The sequence below is a fragment of the Sorex fumeus genome, unplaced genomic scaffold, assembly GCF_029834395.1.
Source record: "Sorex fumeus unplaced genomic scaffold, SorFum_2.1 ptg000047l, whole genome shotgun sequence".
NCBI classification, from domain to species: domain Eukaryota; kingdom Metazoa; phylum Chordata; class Mammalia; order Eulipotyphla; family Soricidae; genus Sorex; species Sorex fumeus.
Window position 1 is genome coordinate 3,191,462 of NW_026606104.1, and position 13,968 is coordinate 3,205,429.

The window sequence follows — 13,968 nt, forward strand, 5'->3', positions numbered from 1 at the left end:
ATATTCCCATTTGAAGTTGAGTAAAGAAAGAAAAGTTCTTAATGCCAATACTTTAACATGAACGCAGAATCCGAGATAATCAAAATATGCACATGTTCAGTATCTTCACAATGAGTCCCATGAGATAGGTGAAGTATTAATAACTATTACAGATTACAGGTGACAAATCAACGGGCACCAGTAAGAGACTGATTCAAAGTCATATAACAACTACGTGATTGACAACAGAATTCAGACTCCAACCAACTCTTCTGTCTCCTGGCCTGTTGCTCTGTACCTCAGGATACCTGTCCTAAGTGTCCTGACCTCAAAAGCCACCCTAATCATTCTCTATTTTTCTTACCTTTCATCTTCCCAGCCAGTTCATAGACCTTTCTTGGCTCTGCAGATCGTGTTTCCAGAGCTGTGAACAAGCCACCTCTGCCCCAGCGGCCAGAATCATCTAATGAAAGAGAAAGTTTCATCCATAGAAGGAAAAAAAAAATCTATTCTCTAAGAGAAGAGAACAGGAATATCATAGGTGGAACTTCTCGTGTATGTTTAGGTCTTCTACAATGTACCTGGTCATTGTGACCAAGAAGCAGAGCAAAAATCACCATTTGGGAAGAGTGAAATCTCTGTGGTTGTCCTGCAACAATCCTAGGGAGATGGCTGAGGAAGGAGGTAGGTCAATCTAAGGCCCTAAAGTACTGGCACAGTGGTGATGCAACAGCATACAACTCCCATTTATCAAGGAAGAGGAAAAGTAGAGAGACTAACATACATGTTCTACTTATAATCATTTTATCCTTCTACAAATAGCTGTCAATATGTAATAGATGTCAGGCACTATTTTAGACAATAGGAGATTCACACACACACACACACACACACACACACACAACACAAATAATATTGAGAGAGCAGCTTCCCTTGAATCTTCTTTTTCATTACAGTGAGTCAGACACATAAAGGCCTACACAGAACCACCTGAAGTATCATGCATAGGCAGGAAAAGGGATAGAGCAGAGGTCTTAAACCAGGGTATATTTTCTCAGAGACAATCAGAGGAGACCTCTCTGAGGAAAGCAGATCCAGGCAGAGGCAGGGGACACACTTAGAATTCTCTTTTCCCTCCTGCTTTCTCTCAAAGTACTAGTGTTAGCTTATGGATGCTGCTTCATTCAGCTTCTTTATACCTGTTTCTTCTCCTTGAGCTGTGAAGAAAGCTCTATGGTAGCCTAGGCTAGGCGGGGCCCCCTGACCCACACCCAAGCTTTGCTAGATGTGGCCCCTATTAAAAAAAAAAAGACCTTTTGCAGCAAAGAAGGCAGATGTTATCCCAATACACAGTAAGGAAGTTGAGGCTCTGGGAAATCGGACTCAATCATCTGCCTCTCATTTACCGAGGCATAAATCTCAGGGTTTGCAGCTGGGCCCCCTGTACCTACCCACGCAGTGCACGATGACAGCGTCTTCCGGGCCGGCCTGAGGGTGAGTGACATCACCGCTGATGTATGTGATGGAGTGCCCATCCTCATCTTCCTCACTCGATGAGACAGCATGCTCATCTGCGTCATCCTCCAGGTCCTCCAGGTCGCTCTCCTCGGAAGGCAGGCAGGAGGACTGGTAATTGTTAGACTCCCACCAGGCCATCCTGCAGCAGTCCAGAGAGAAAACGAAATGACCAGGGTCCAATGCCACTGCCCCTAACGCATGCTCAGCAACAGCCATCACAAGCACTGAATGCCCAGTGCAAACTCAACTAGAAATAACCTAACTGAGGTCACTGGGTATTTATTCACAAATAAGAAGTCTCATGGACTGCCCCTGACTACAAAGATCAGTCACAAATGTCCATTTATTTTGTTTGTTTGGTTGGTTTTTTGGTTTGGGGGCCACACCTAACAATGCTCAGGGCTTACTCCAGGCTCTGCACTCAGGAATTATTCCTGGTAGTGCTTGGAGGACCATAAGGGAATGCAGGGGATCAAACCAAGACCAAGGTCATCTGCGTGCAAGGCAAGGCAAGCACCCTACTTACGGTACCATCACTCTGGCTTCATATTCTTTTATTGCTTTTTGGGTCACACCCAGCAATGCTCAGGGCTTATTCCTGGCTCATGGACCCAGAAATTACTCCTGGTGGTGCTCAGGAGACCATATGGGATACTGGGAATCGAACTCGGGTCGGCCACATGGAAGGCAAACGCCCTACCCACTGTGCTATCGCTCCAGCCCCTCCATCTGTTTTTTAATAGAAAACCGAGGCGCTTTATTGACATGGTAATAATTCGAGGTGGAAGGACATGCACCAGCTTCAAAGAGAGCTGGAGCTGGGGTCAGTGTTAGGCCAAGCAGAAGAAAGTACATCACAAACTAGAGTCCAACAGATTTTCAGGAACTACGTACTCATTCATGAGGGAGTACAGTGAACATGCAGAGTTGAGGAGCACACAATGGACTTACATCCCTTATAGAGAAAAAGTCAGAGAAATGTCAAGGGCCGTATAGTTTGGTGATGACGAGGAAGGAGATGGGCTGAAAAGGGCTCTATGGTGCAGTCTCCACAGGTCAGCATTGTCTGGCGGGGGTCTGGGGGGCCTGATTGGTACAAAAGAGTCTTAAACTTCTGCTCTGGCTCAGAGTCAATCAGAGGCAACAGGGCAGTTTCCCCCAGAGAAGCTGTCACACTTGCCAAACTGCTAGCCTCAGGCCTATCTGCGATCACTTTTTAATAAGTTCTAGGCAGAGAAAAGCGGTGACGTTACAATACTTCACTCTTTCAAAAGGAAAGCAAGCAATATTCATCCTAACTCTTTTACTGTTCTGTACCATGTGGGCAACTTGGTCTTTGCTCTGAGAGAAGGATCTGTTCATCATCGTATCTGTCATCAATAATGCAAGTAACCACAGACAGCTGTGATCAAACTCATTCTCCCCTGCCCATTCCTGGGATACGAGTTTCCTTCTGCTTTCCATTTCCTTCCCATCTTGTTTTCCGCCAAGTGAGAGTGCAATTTTTCACACGAGCCCAAGCTTCGCCAAATATGTCTGTTTTATAAGAGCATGACTATTCAAGGAAGCTCTTTTGCTTCAACTGAATATAGTCTCTGCCTTGGGCACTCCAAGACTTTTCATTTAAGTGAAAGTTTAAATTTTTTTTTAAAGGAGGAAGAACAGGAAAGAGGAGGGAGGTGACAGGGAAGAGCGAAAAGAAGTGAGAAAAGAAAAGGAGGGAGAAGATGTTTTTTAAAAAGGCAAAAAAAAAAAAAAAACCAATTCTTGTCCTAAAGATACCGATGTGACTGGTATTGGAATAATAAAAGGAGGGACTGTAGAGATAGTACAGCAGGTAGGTAGTTTGCCGACCCAAGTTCAATACCTGAAATCTCATATGGTCCCCCAAGCATACCAGGAAAAATTCTTGAGTATAGAGCCAGGAGTAACCCCTAAGCAATGTTGGGTGTGGCCCCAAAAGAAAAAAAGGAATAGGGGGTTCAGGTCACAGTGAGAGCCAGCACTACAGGGCGCTGGCACCCCCAGGTGGCAGGGTCATCCTTGGCTGATCACACTGAGCTGCCCGCCCAGAGGACCCCAGGTCTCCTAAGTCCCACTTGAGAGGCTGCCCCGAAACAGAACCTCACTGGCTCCTATCACCAGCAGGAACTCTGCCAGCTTTATGGAAGTTTTCTGCCATTTTAAGGTGAAGGTCAGCTGTGAACACACTCTTCACCCGTGCCTCTCTGCTTCCTTAGCAGCACACTTACTTTTTCTGATATTCAGCTTCTTCCCTTTCCCTTTTCTTCTCCTCTATCAGTCTCCTCCGCTTGGCTGCTGCTTCTTGTCTTTTCTTCCTTCTGTCTTCCAGCTCTTCTGGGCTCAGAATCCGCTTCCTTCTGGTGGCACCTTCCACCAGGCCTGGGATGAGAGCCTATAGGAAGAGCAAGATCCATTCCAGGTTTCCCTCAGGAACTCCACTCGTCCCTGAACACACTGCTGGAAGCAACATACCCCATGTTTCACAAAACACTGCATCTGCACACCCCTCTGTGTGGCAGGAGGTGGTGTAAGATACTTGCATTTACTGTTCATGATCCATAGCTCAGGCCTGGTGATTAGGACATGACGCTCTGAGTGCCACAAAAGCACTGGTGCACTCTGAACCACAACATGCACCATTCCCTCCATTTCTTTAGGAAGACGGCCCTTTAAAAAGGTAATGTCAAGGGTCCAGGGAAATAGCACAGCAGGTAGGTGACTGACCCAGGTTTGGTTCCTGGTACCCCATATGGTCCCCTGATCACTGCCAGGAGTGGTTCCCGAATGCAAAGCCAGGAGTAACCCCTGAGCATCACCAGGTGTGTCCCCAAAACCGAAAACCAAAAAAACCCACAGATAAACCAATCAAAACTTCAAATGTCTTTAAACATGCCTTGTAGAATGCCACTTGAAGATTAGCCATTTGTAACTGGAATTTCCCCATAACATATGATTCTTCCATATTATTTCCACGTTGTGATTATCTCAATGATGGTACGTGTTCTTAGCCAATGCTAGGTAACAAGTACTGTGGATCTGACGTATACTTTTATTGCCCCCACCCTCAATGACATAGCATACAATTATCAACAGTCCAGCTGCAGGATTTGACCACGGGATGGACAGGGCTGCTTCCACCTGCACTCAATCATAAGCACATTTTTTTAAAGCATAGTTTGAACTGACGAACAGTTCATTATACTTTTCAACATACCCATACATATTTAACAAATCACTTGCAGCATCATTCTTTGTTATGTTAGGGTGAGAGTTAAGAATTTACATAAATAGCTTACACTGCCTTTATTTCGGAGTAACCGGCCCTCTTGAATAGTTTTCTCCAAAAGAGTTTTCTGAAGAGTCACCAGTTGTTCAAATGATTTTCTGTCTTCTTTACTAGGCTCCTTCGAATAATCTTTACCTTCAAATAAGTACATGTGGTCTTCTAAAAAGCACAAAACACAAAGAGAAGTGTTAGATACTACTAGAAGGAAGGACCGGTTCTATTTAAAGTACCATCTAGGCAATGAAGGTGTCACATTCTGATCCCACTGATATTTGAGTTTGGAATCCCACACATGGAATTTCCAAAGGACCAAGCATGACTAAAGTCATCCGTGCCCTTCCCTAGATGGTCTGAGAGTTTCTGAGGGATACTCCACTGACCTGAGTCTCTGGTCACTAATTCATTATACACCAGTAGTTTTCAACAATTTTATACCAATACACCAAATGCAAATCAGCAGACCACTGGTCAGAAACCACTAGGTTTTTGTTGTTGTTGTTGTTTTTCTTTTTTTTCTTTTTGAGTCACACCCAGCAATGCTCAGAGGTTACTCCTGGCTCTGCACTCAGGAATTACTCCTGGCAGTGCTTGGGGGACCATATGGGATGCCAGGGATCAAACCCAAGTCGGCTGCATGCAAGGCAAACGCCCTACTTGCTATACTATCGCTCCAGTCCCAGAAACCACTGTTTAAAGCTATTTCCTACCGTAAGTCTCACTGACAGTAAGGTCACTTCATAACACATAACCAGGTGCATACAGAGGTCCCTGACCCACAATGACATAAACTGCCAAGTTTGTGACAATTGTGCCGAAGTGATGCATACTCAACAGAAATTCTGCACACTTGTATCTTTTCCAACAATATACGCAGTTATAAAGACTCATGTGCTCCTGGTCCATCTGAAGGAGACAAACCCATAATACACTGAGTTGTCAGCATTTTCTACCTGCCACGGGTTTACCATGATACAATCTTGCATCAGCTGAGTAAGATCTATATTGTTTCACTCAGAACTCTTCACATTCTAGGAAAACGAAGTAAAACTATGAGGAAATGAAGCACAAATAAACCTTAGATTTACAAACTGCATGAAGCATCTTCACAACCCCACCATGATCCTGGTACAACGAATCCCAGCGCCATCAAAGAAAGGAGAAGCTAAACCTCAGAATGGGGCGAGGGGACTCCCTAGTTATCACAACCAACAGATGAAGACGATGGATTTTCTGACTGGAGGCTAATGTTGCTCTTGTCAGTCTATTGTTGTGTCTACAGAAGGGTGGAGTGATAAGAGGCCAGCTAATAATGAATGCGGCAAAGACCACGAGGGAAATGGTGCAATGGAGAGCTGCATTCGATGCTCATATCTACAGTCACATCTGTACTAGAGCAAAGAAGACACTCGACACTATTTCGCAGATGAGGACATAAAGGCTCACAGCAGCTGGGTGATCTGTAAAAGATGGTGAATCAGTGAAGAAGATCATGACAAGTCAAAACCAGCAACCACACAGAGGTGAAATGATGGTCCTAAAGTGAAGCATATTTAATAGCCCATGTTTCCAGGGAATGCATTTTCACAGCATTAGAAAATCAGTTATAAGTATGTTTTCCCTAGAGAGCATGAAAGCAAAACATTTTCACTCTCAAGAGATCAATCGCTTTGCACTTGTACCCAAACCCAACCAGCTGTAATTCTAATTGGCATTTGCTAATTAAATCAGCAGGGGGCCTTCAACGAGGTGTTTCATCAACAAGTGGGGAAAAGCTGAGAAGTGTCAAATGTGATCAACATATGTAGCTTCACACTGCATGCCACTATCAACTTAGAAACATGCTCTATAAGAACAGGCCTTCACAGTAAAACAACTGTTTTTTAATTTAATTTTGATTGCGCAGCTATAATGACTAGACTCTCAGAGTCATTAGAAATTCCTAATTGTGCTCCCTGTCTTTTTGGTCTACAGCCAAGGGGCTGGGGCGTGCAGGACAGGCGTTGCCCTCCTCTGTTTGCAGTGAAACAGTCCATCACCAAGTGAATTTGAACTAATTTATTCAAGACAAAAATATCAATTTTAATACAACTAGGAAATATTTTCTAGCAGATTGGAATACATATATATACATGTATATATATGGATATTTATATTTTGGGCTGGAGCGATAGCACAACGGGTAGAGCGTTTGCCTTGCATGGCCGACCTGGCCGACCAGAGTTCGATTCCTCCGCCCCTCTCGGAGAGCCCAGCAAGCTACCAAGAGTACCTCACCCGTACAGCAAAGCCTGGAAAGCTACCCATTACGTACGATATGCCAAACACAGTAGCAAATCTCACAATGTTACTGGGCCCGCTCAAGCAAATCGATGAACAACGGAAGGACAGTGACAGTGATATATATTTTAGCAGCTGAATCGAGAACTATCTCTTTAGGAAAATCAGATTTTACTTTTTTTCCTGGTAAACATTGGAAAACAAGCTGAAATTCATCTAGATTAATGCATAAATAGTTGCAAGCTTCAGTGTCTAAAATAATCAATAAAATTTGAAAATAGGATCACGTGCATCTACTCTTTCTCCCACCTCAAGCCACTAACTGATGGTAAAGGAATTTGGGGGGAAAAAAAAAGCCATAATGGGCAAACAGTGATGAAAAACTTTAACAACTCTGAAAAATCAAAAGGAGCTGGTCGGATGATAACACAGAGAAAGAAGGAAGCAAAGCCCAAATGCCAAGCCATGGGGTGGTTCTGAGAACAGAATCGTTTCCATCCTCAAAGCTAAGCACCCAGATGGTGGGGCAGGGCCAGGAAAAAAGTTCCACGCACCAAGTAACAGGGACACCAGGAGCCCTGGCTGGGCTCTCTCTGATCTGAGCAAACATACTGACCCCAATTCTAACCCCACATCTTCTTTTTTTTATTATTATTATTATTATTGAATCACCATGAGATGCAGTTACAAGCTTTCATGTTTGAGTTTCAATCTCACAATGATCAAACACCCATCCCTCTACCAGTGCACATTCCCCACCAGCGATATTCCCAGTATCCCCCCCCACCTTCCCACCCTCCCCTACCTCCATGGCAGATAATTTCCCCCAAACTCACTCTCTACTTTTGGGCATTATGGTTTGCAATACAGATACTGAGAGGCCATCATGTTTGGTCCTTTATCTACTTTCAGCACACATCTCCCATCCCAAATGATTCCTCCAACCATCACTGACTTAGTGATCCCTTCTCTATGCCAGCTGCCTTCTCCCCCAGCTCAGGAGGCAGGCTTCCAACTATGGACCCCATATCTTCTGAGGTATCAGAAGATCCATGTCAGGAGGAGCTGAGTTGTTCAGTGAGGAGACGGCAAATCTGGACTCTGGAGCAGCCCTGCAGGGCAAATGGATGCAAAGTGAGGCACAGAGCAGTGATGAGGGGTGAGGGTCAAGACCCAGACATCTGCCAGCCCAGGGCTGCTTGCCCACCTGTGTTGGTCCACCACCACTCACAAGATCACCAGAGAGAGGACCCCAAGATTTTCAGAAAAATCACCAAGAAGAAAAGATTCCTAAGGCAGTTTGTATTTTATTAAAAAAAAAAAAAAAGAAGCAGCAACAGGAGGAAGGAGAATGTGGCAGACGGAGGAATACTTTTTAAAAAGCTGTAATATTCTCCCTGGAGACATTTTTATTTTATTTTATTTTTTTGCTTTTTGAGTCACACCTGGCGATGCACAAGGGTTCCTCCTGGCTCTGCACTCAGGAGTTACTCCTGGCGGTGCTCAGGAGACCATATGGGATGCTGGGAATTGAACCCGGGTCTGCTGCGTGCAAGACAAACGCCCTACCCGCTGTGCTATCGCTCCCACCCCCCTGGAGACATTTTTAAAGACCAAAATAAAAAGCCTTCAGAGAGGATATTACATGACAATGACAATACAACTTTAAAAGCAACAGTGAGGGACCAGAGAGAGAATACAGCAGGTCGCTTGCCTTGCACGTGGCCTGTAAGATAGGGTGCTTGCCTTACACGTGGCCGACCCAAGTTCAATCCCTGGCATCCCATGTAGTTCTCCCAAAACAAAGCCAGGAGTAATTTCTGACTGCAGACTCAGAAGTAAGCTCTGAGTACCACTGGATATGGCCCCAAAACCAATAACAGCAGTCACTGTCACTGTCCTCCCGCTGTTCATCAATTTGCTTGAGCAGGCCGAATAACGTCTCCATTGTGAGACTTGTGGTGGTAGTAGTAGTAGTAGTAGTAGTAGTAGTAGTAATAATGATGATGATGATGATGATGACAGAACAGAGACATCCCTTGGCAGCTTTGGGGTAAAGGGAAAGAAGGAAGTGGCAGTTCCCACAGAAGTATACAAGAATCTTCGGATCAGAAGCCAATGCCAAACCCAATCCCCAGCCCTTAGGAAAGGGTCACAAACTGAGTGAGCAAACTGCACTTCTTTATATCACTGGAGTAAGACAGACTTGAATTGAGGAGCCTCATAAGACACTCACACTGCTCACCAAGGCCACAATACCAGGGGGAAAAAAAAAAGTTATTTTAACACCAGAGAACAGGCTTTCAAAACTACTAGGGAAAATCCATTTCAAGTCAGACTCTTACACTCCCAATAGAACATGGATTAAAAAGAACACACATAGGGCTAGAGTGATAACACAGCGGGTAGGGCATTTGCCTTACACGAGGCCAACCCGGGTTTGATTCCCAGCATCCCATATGGTCCCCTGAGCACTGCCAAGGGTATTTCCTGAGTGCAGAGCCAGGAGTAACCCCTGTGCATCGCCAGGTGTGACCCAAAAAGCAAAAAAGGAAAGACACATGTGAATTAAAGTCAAAAAAGAAACCAGGAAAAAGACCCAGTCATGCAACGCTCTGCCTAAACTGCACTGAAAAATTCACATTCACAGCACCTTCGAGGAACACCTCCCACGGAAGACCACGGGAAAACACAAAGGGGAGTACGGTGCACATGGCGGCACACACCTGGCACACACAATAAATAGGCGGTGTGGATTCATTTTAAAACAAAATCATTCTGGGGCTGGAGCAATAGCACAGCGGGCAGGGCGTTTGCCTTGGACGCAGCCGACCCGGGTTCAACCCCTAATATCCCATATGGTCCCCTGAGCACCGCCAGGGGTAATTCCTGAGCGCAGAGCCAGGAGTAACCCCTGTGCATCGCCGAGTGTGACCTCCCAAAAAAAGCAAAAAAAAAAATTCATTCTGGGACTCCAAATCTGAACCATAAGGGGCAGAGCCACCCGCATAACAGCAGAAGGATTTACTGTTAAAAGACAGATGCGGGGCTGGAGTGATAGCACAGTGGGTAGGGCGTTTGCCTTGCACGCGGCCAACTCAAGTTCGATTCCCAGCATCCCATATGGTCCCAAGCACCACCAGGAGTAATTCCTGAGTGCAGAGCCAGGAGTAAACCCTGAGCATCGCCGGGTGTGACCCAAAAAGCAAAAAAAAAAAAAAGACAGGATGTAACTGAGGGAGATAATGGACAAATTCAAGCCATTGAGGCCTAGACAGTATCAAGTCAGCCCAGAAAGAGCTCTGGTCCAAGTCAGTCTCAAAACAAGTTGTTCAAGATGAGACAAGGAATGTGTAGGAAAGGGATCTCAGAGGCAGGAGGAGCCAGGACTCTCCGGGGACACTCAACTCCCTCCCTCTTACTCCCACTTTTCTTATTTTTTAATTTTTAAATTTTATTTTCATAAGGTCATTCACATTAATTGAAATATTCCATATATCAACACAATGCCACCACCATTACACCTTTCCATCACTATTATTTCGAATTTTCCCATCACCGTTCAAGCCTACCTGCCACAGGCAGATTCTATATAATTTATTTTCTATTGCTTATTATGAATATCATGAGAGGTTTTACAGCCGCAAAAGCGGCCACACACTCCTACAATTCTAAATATGTAAATGCTTGGGGTCCATAAATACATCTCTGTATGGAGCTAATACATTTTGAGATTCATTTCTGAGTCTCTGAATCAAGGCCGGTGGCACGCTTAAATATGGCCCGTAGGCAGTCCATGGGTGTGAGAGCCAGGACCCTGGAGGTGGGGGAGAGGGGAAGGGACGAACCATCTCCACTGCCATGTGGCCTGGAGTCTTCAGAGCCTGTTTCGATATACCTGGGTTTTTCTTCTGAAAGTCTGTGGCCACCAATACCTCCGTTTTCCCCCTCTTGCTTTGCCCTCTCACCCCACTTACTTCCTTCCTCTTGCTCGCTGTTCCCTCCTTCTGTGGCTGACAAGGCCCGAGGGACCCACTGGCCATCTTCTGTTTCTCCGAGGATCGACTCCAGGTCCACATCACCCACGGTGCTCCCCTCAGTGGACAGCAGTTTATCCAAACCGAACTTGAGTATCTCACTCAACTTGAAAGGAGCAAACACAAAGGTCTCTTTTGTGCTCATGCAAAGAAACATGCAGCAGGGCAAGAGAGAGATCTGGGTTGACTCTGGATGTATCAGAGCCTGGGTCCTCATTTTAGCCTCAAGGCCTGCTACAAGATGCCTCTAAATCTATAACCCAAGCCAACACTAGTTTTCTATTCAAGATTCCTTTCTTCGAGCAATTAACTCTAGCCTTTCCTCCTCGGCTCCGCTGGCATAATTTTGAATCTCTGGTTTTATTTACCCTCTTCTGAGTATGAAGAAAGGTAATGCAGCTCAACGATCCAAGAGCGTGAGGCTAAGACAGAGGTTGAGATGGTCATTACTCATTACGCTGAGTCCTTTATTTCACCTGATTCCATTAACCTCCTCAGAGGGGACTAGAATAGCCTCATTTTTAGAAAAGCCTGCGTAACAGCAGCAGAAGAAAAGCAAGCAGTGAAATCCAAGAGGTTAAGGTATCTCAAAGCCACACAGCTGACAAGGGTCTGGGCTCGGATTTTAATCCAAGTCAGAGGCGTCAGAACCCAATCTTCGAGACTCTATCGACAGCCTTGTTCTGGCACATCTGTTTCAGTTCCCAGAGCAGCTGATGCAGGAGGGAGCGTGGCATGAAAGTGGCCAGGAAACAAACATGTAGCTGGGCAAAGGAGGAGTGGTGGGTACTGGCTCCATTCCGCTCACTTTGGCACCCAGAGAGAACACTGCCTGTGACTCAGGACATCGACTACGGTGAGGAACACGGTCTGGTACCCACCTGGAGGCTGGCCGCAGGGCTCTGGGTGCCCAGAGTGAAGTGTCCCCCTTCGATGACGGTATTGGTGAGCTGCAGCTTGGAGGCCGCTTTCCGGTAGACCATCTCTTCCACGGTGTCACGACCAATGAGCCGAATAACTCTGACAGTCCTGCAGGAGGTCCAAGGAGGGTGGTGTAACCATAAGTGTCTGCAAAGCTGGGCACAAGTGTGCCAGGGCCAACAAATGTGCCAGAGAAAAATCAAGCCTCAATGACACTCTCAGAGTTCAACCCAAGGGAGGCTGAGCACCTGAGGGAACCCACTTCAGGCCATCACAGGAGCCAAGGAAGGAATGACCCAGGAGCCACCACTGGGGTCCGTGTCTAGTAGGTGGAAACCCTGGGACAGCTTGGTTAGCCTCAGGTCACCAATAAGATCTTTGTCATTTAGCTTCCTAACTCCATAACTGTTATTTTTAACCAAGGTAGGACTTAATACAGGAAAGACAAGATAAATCACTTCTCAGATTGTTTTTTTGTTTTTTTCACAATTTGTTTTTTGTTTTGGTGGGGACACATGGGTAGTGTTCAGGGTTGACTTCTGGAGCTCTGCGCTCAGGGATCACTCCTGGCAGGGCTCAGGGGACCACATGGGGTGCCGGGGATCAAACCAGGACCAGCTGCCACACAATGCAAGTGCCTTTCCCACTGGACCATCTTCCCAACCCCTGATTTTCTTCCTTTTAACAACACCGTCTGGGGCCAGAATGATAGCACAGTGGGTAAAGCATTTGCCTTGCATGCAGCCAACAAGGGTTCGATCCCCAGCATCTCTTATGGTCCCCCAGCACCACTAGGAATAATTCCTGAGTGCAGAGCCAGGAGTAACCCCTGAGCATAGCTGGATGTGACCCCAAAAACAAAAGAATACAAAAAAGAAAAAAAAAAAACAGCCTGAATGGAGACAGCAGGCCTCCAGGGGTCAGCTGCAGATCTGGGCTAACAGAACCCCAATCCCTTCTTCCCTCCCCACCCCTGAACTTTGAACTTCCAGGGAGCTGAGGGTGGGGAGGGGCGGGGAGATGCCAAGGTCTGAATCTCTCACTTGTTCTGGCCAATCCGGTGAGCTCTGGCAGCTGCCTGCAGGTCATTCTGAGGATTGAAGTCACTGTCCGCAAAGATCACAGTGTCTGCTGCTGTTAAATTCATGCCAACACCACCTGGAAGCAAAGCAAAACGGGAGGTGAGCAGCATCACTGGCCTGAGGAGTGGCAAAGAGCCTGGGGGACGGTGCTCAGTGAGCCCCAAGGGCCGTCAAAGGCCGCAGCTTCCTCCCGCAAACCCAGACTCCAGCCCAGCTGCACAGCCCACAGCCCACAGTGGCTCAAAGGCTGAGGTGAAGATGGTCTGTCTTGGAAAATTTTTATTTTTCGTTCTCTTTTTTTACTGATTTTGGCATATTGAGTACACAACGGATAGCTTGCGAGGCTCTGCCGTGTGGGCGGAATACTCTTGTAGCTTGCCAGGCTCTCTGAGAGGGATAGAGGCTTTTGGGGCAGCCTCTAATCACCCTTGTAGGTGTTCTCATGGTTCAAACCATATTTGAACCATTTTTGGAGATGTTACTGGCGCCCGCTCAAGCAAATCGCCGATTAACGGGAAGTCAAGTGATCAAGTGATCTCTTTTTTTAATTTGCACATAGGTTAGAGTACAGGGGTACTTGTACCTTCACCTGCCTTGCACACAGCAGACCCAGGTTCGATCCCCAGCACCACATATGGTTCCCCCCAAGCCCCACCAGGAGTGATCCCTGAATGCAGTCAGTAATAAGCCCTAAGCACCACTGTGTAAGGCTCCAAAACTATATATATATGTGTGTGTGTGTATATATATATAAAATGTGTAATGTAGATACACGTATCTATGCACACACATAGAGAGAGACTTGGTTTAGATTACATAATTATTAACAACAGTCTTGGTCTAC

General features: G+C 46.1%; 1 protein-coding gene across 2 annotated transcripts in view; it reads right to left on the bottom strand.

The window, feature by feature from the left end:
* Positions 1-13,968, bottom strand: part of CHD1L (chromodomain helicase DNA binding protein 1 like) — a 58,646-nt gene that overhangs the window by 9,005 nt on the left and 35,673 nt on the right. For both annotated transcript variants that reach the window (XM_056123063.1, XM_056123062.1), the window contains 7 exons: positions 13,086-13,200; positions 12,003-12,150; positions 11,062-11,227; positions 4,818-4,966; positions 3,750-3,913; positions 1,431-1,636; positions 344-442 (listed from right to left, as the gene is read on the bottom strand). In XM_056123063.1, coding sequence (XP_055979038.1) covers positions 344-442; positions 1,431-1,636; positions 3,750-3,913; positions 4,818-4,966; positions 11,062-11,227; positions 12,003-12,150; positions 13,086-13,200 — 1,047 coding nt within the window. The remainder of the gene's footprint in view (positions 1-343; positions 443-1,430; positions 1,637-3,749; positions 3,914-4,817; positions 4,967-11,061; positions 11,228-12,002; positions 12,151-13,085; positions 13,201-13,968) is intronic.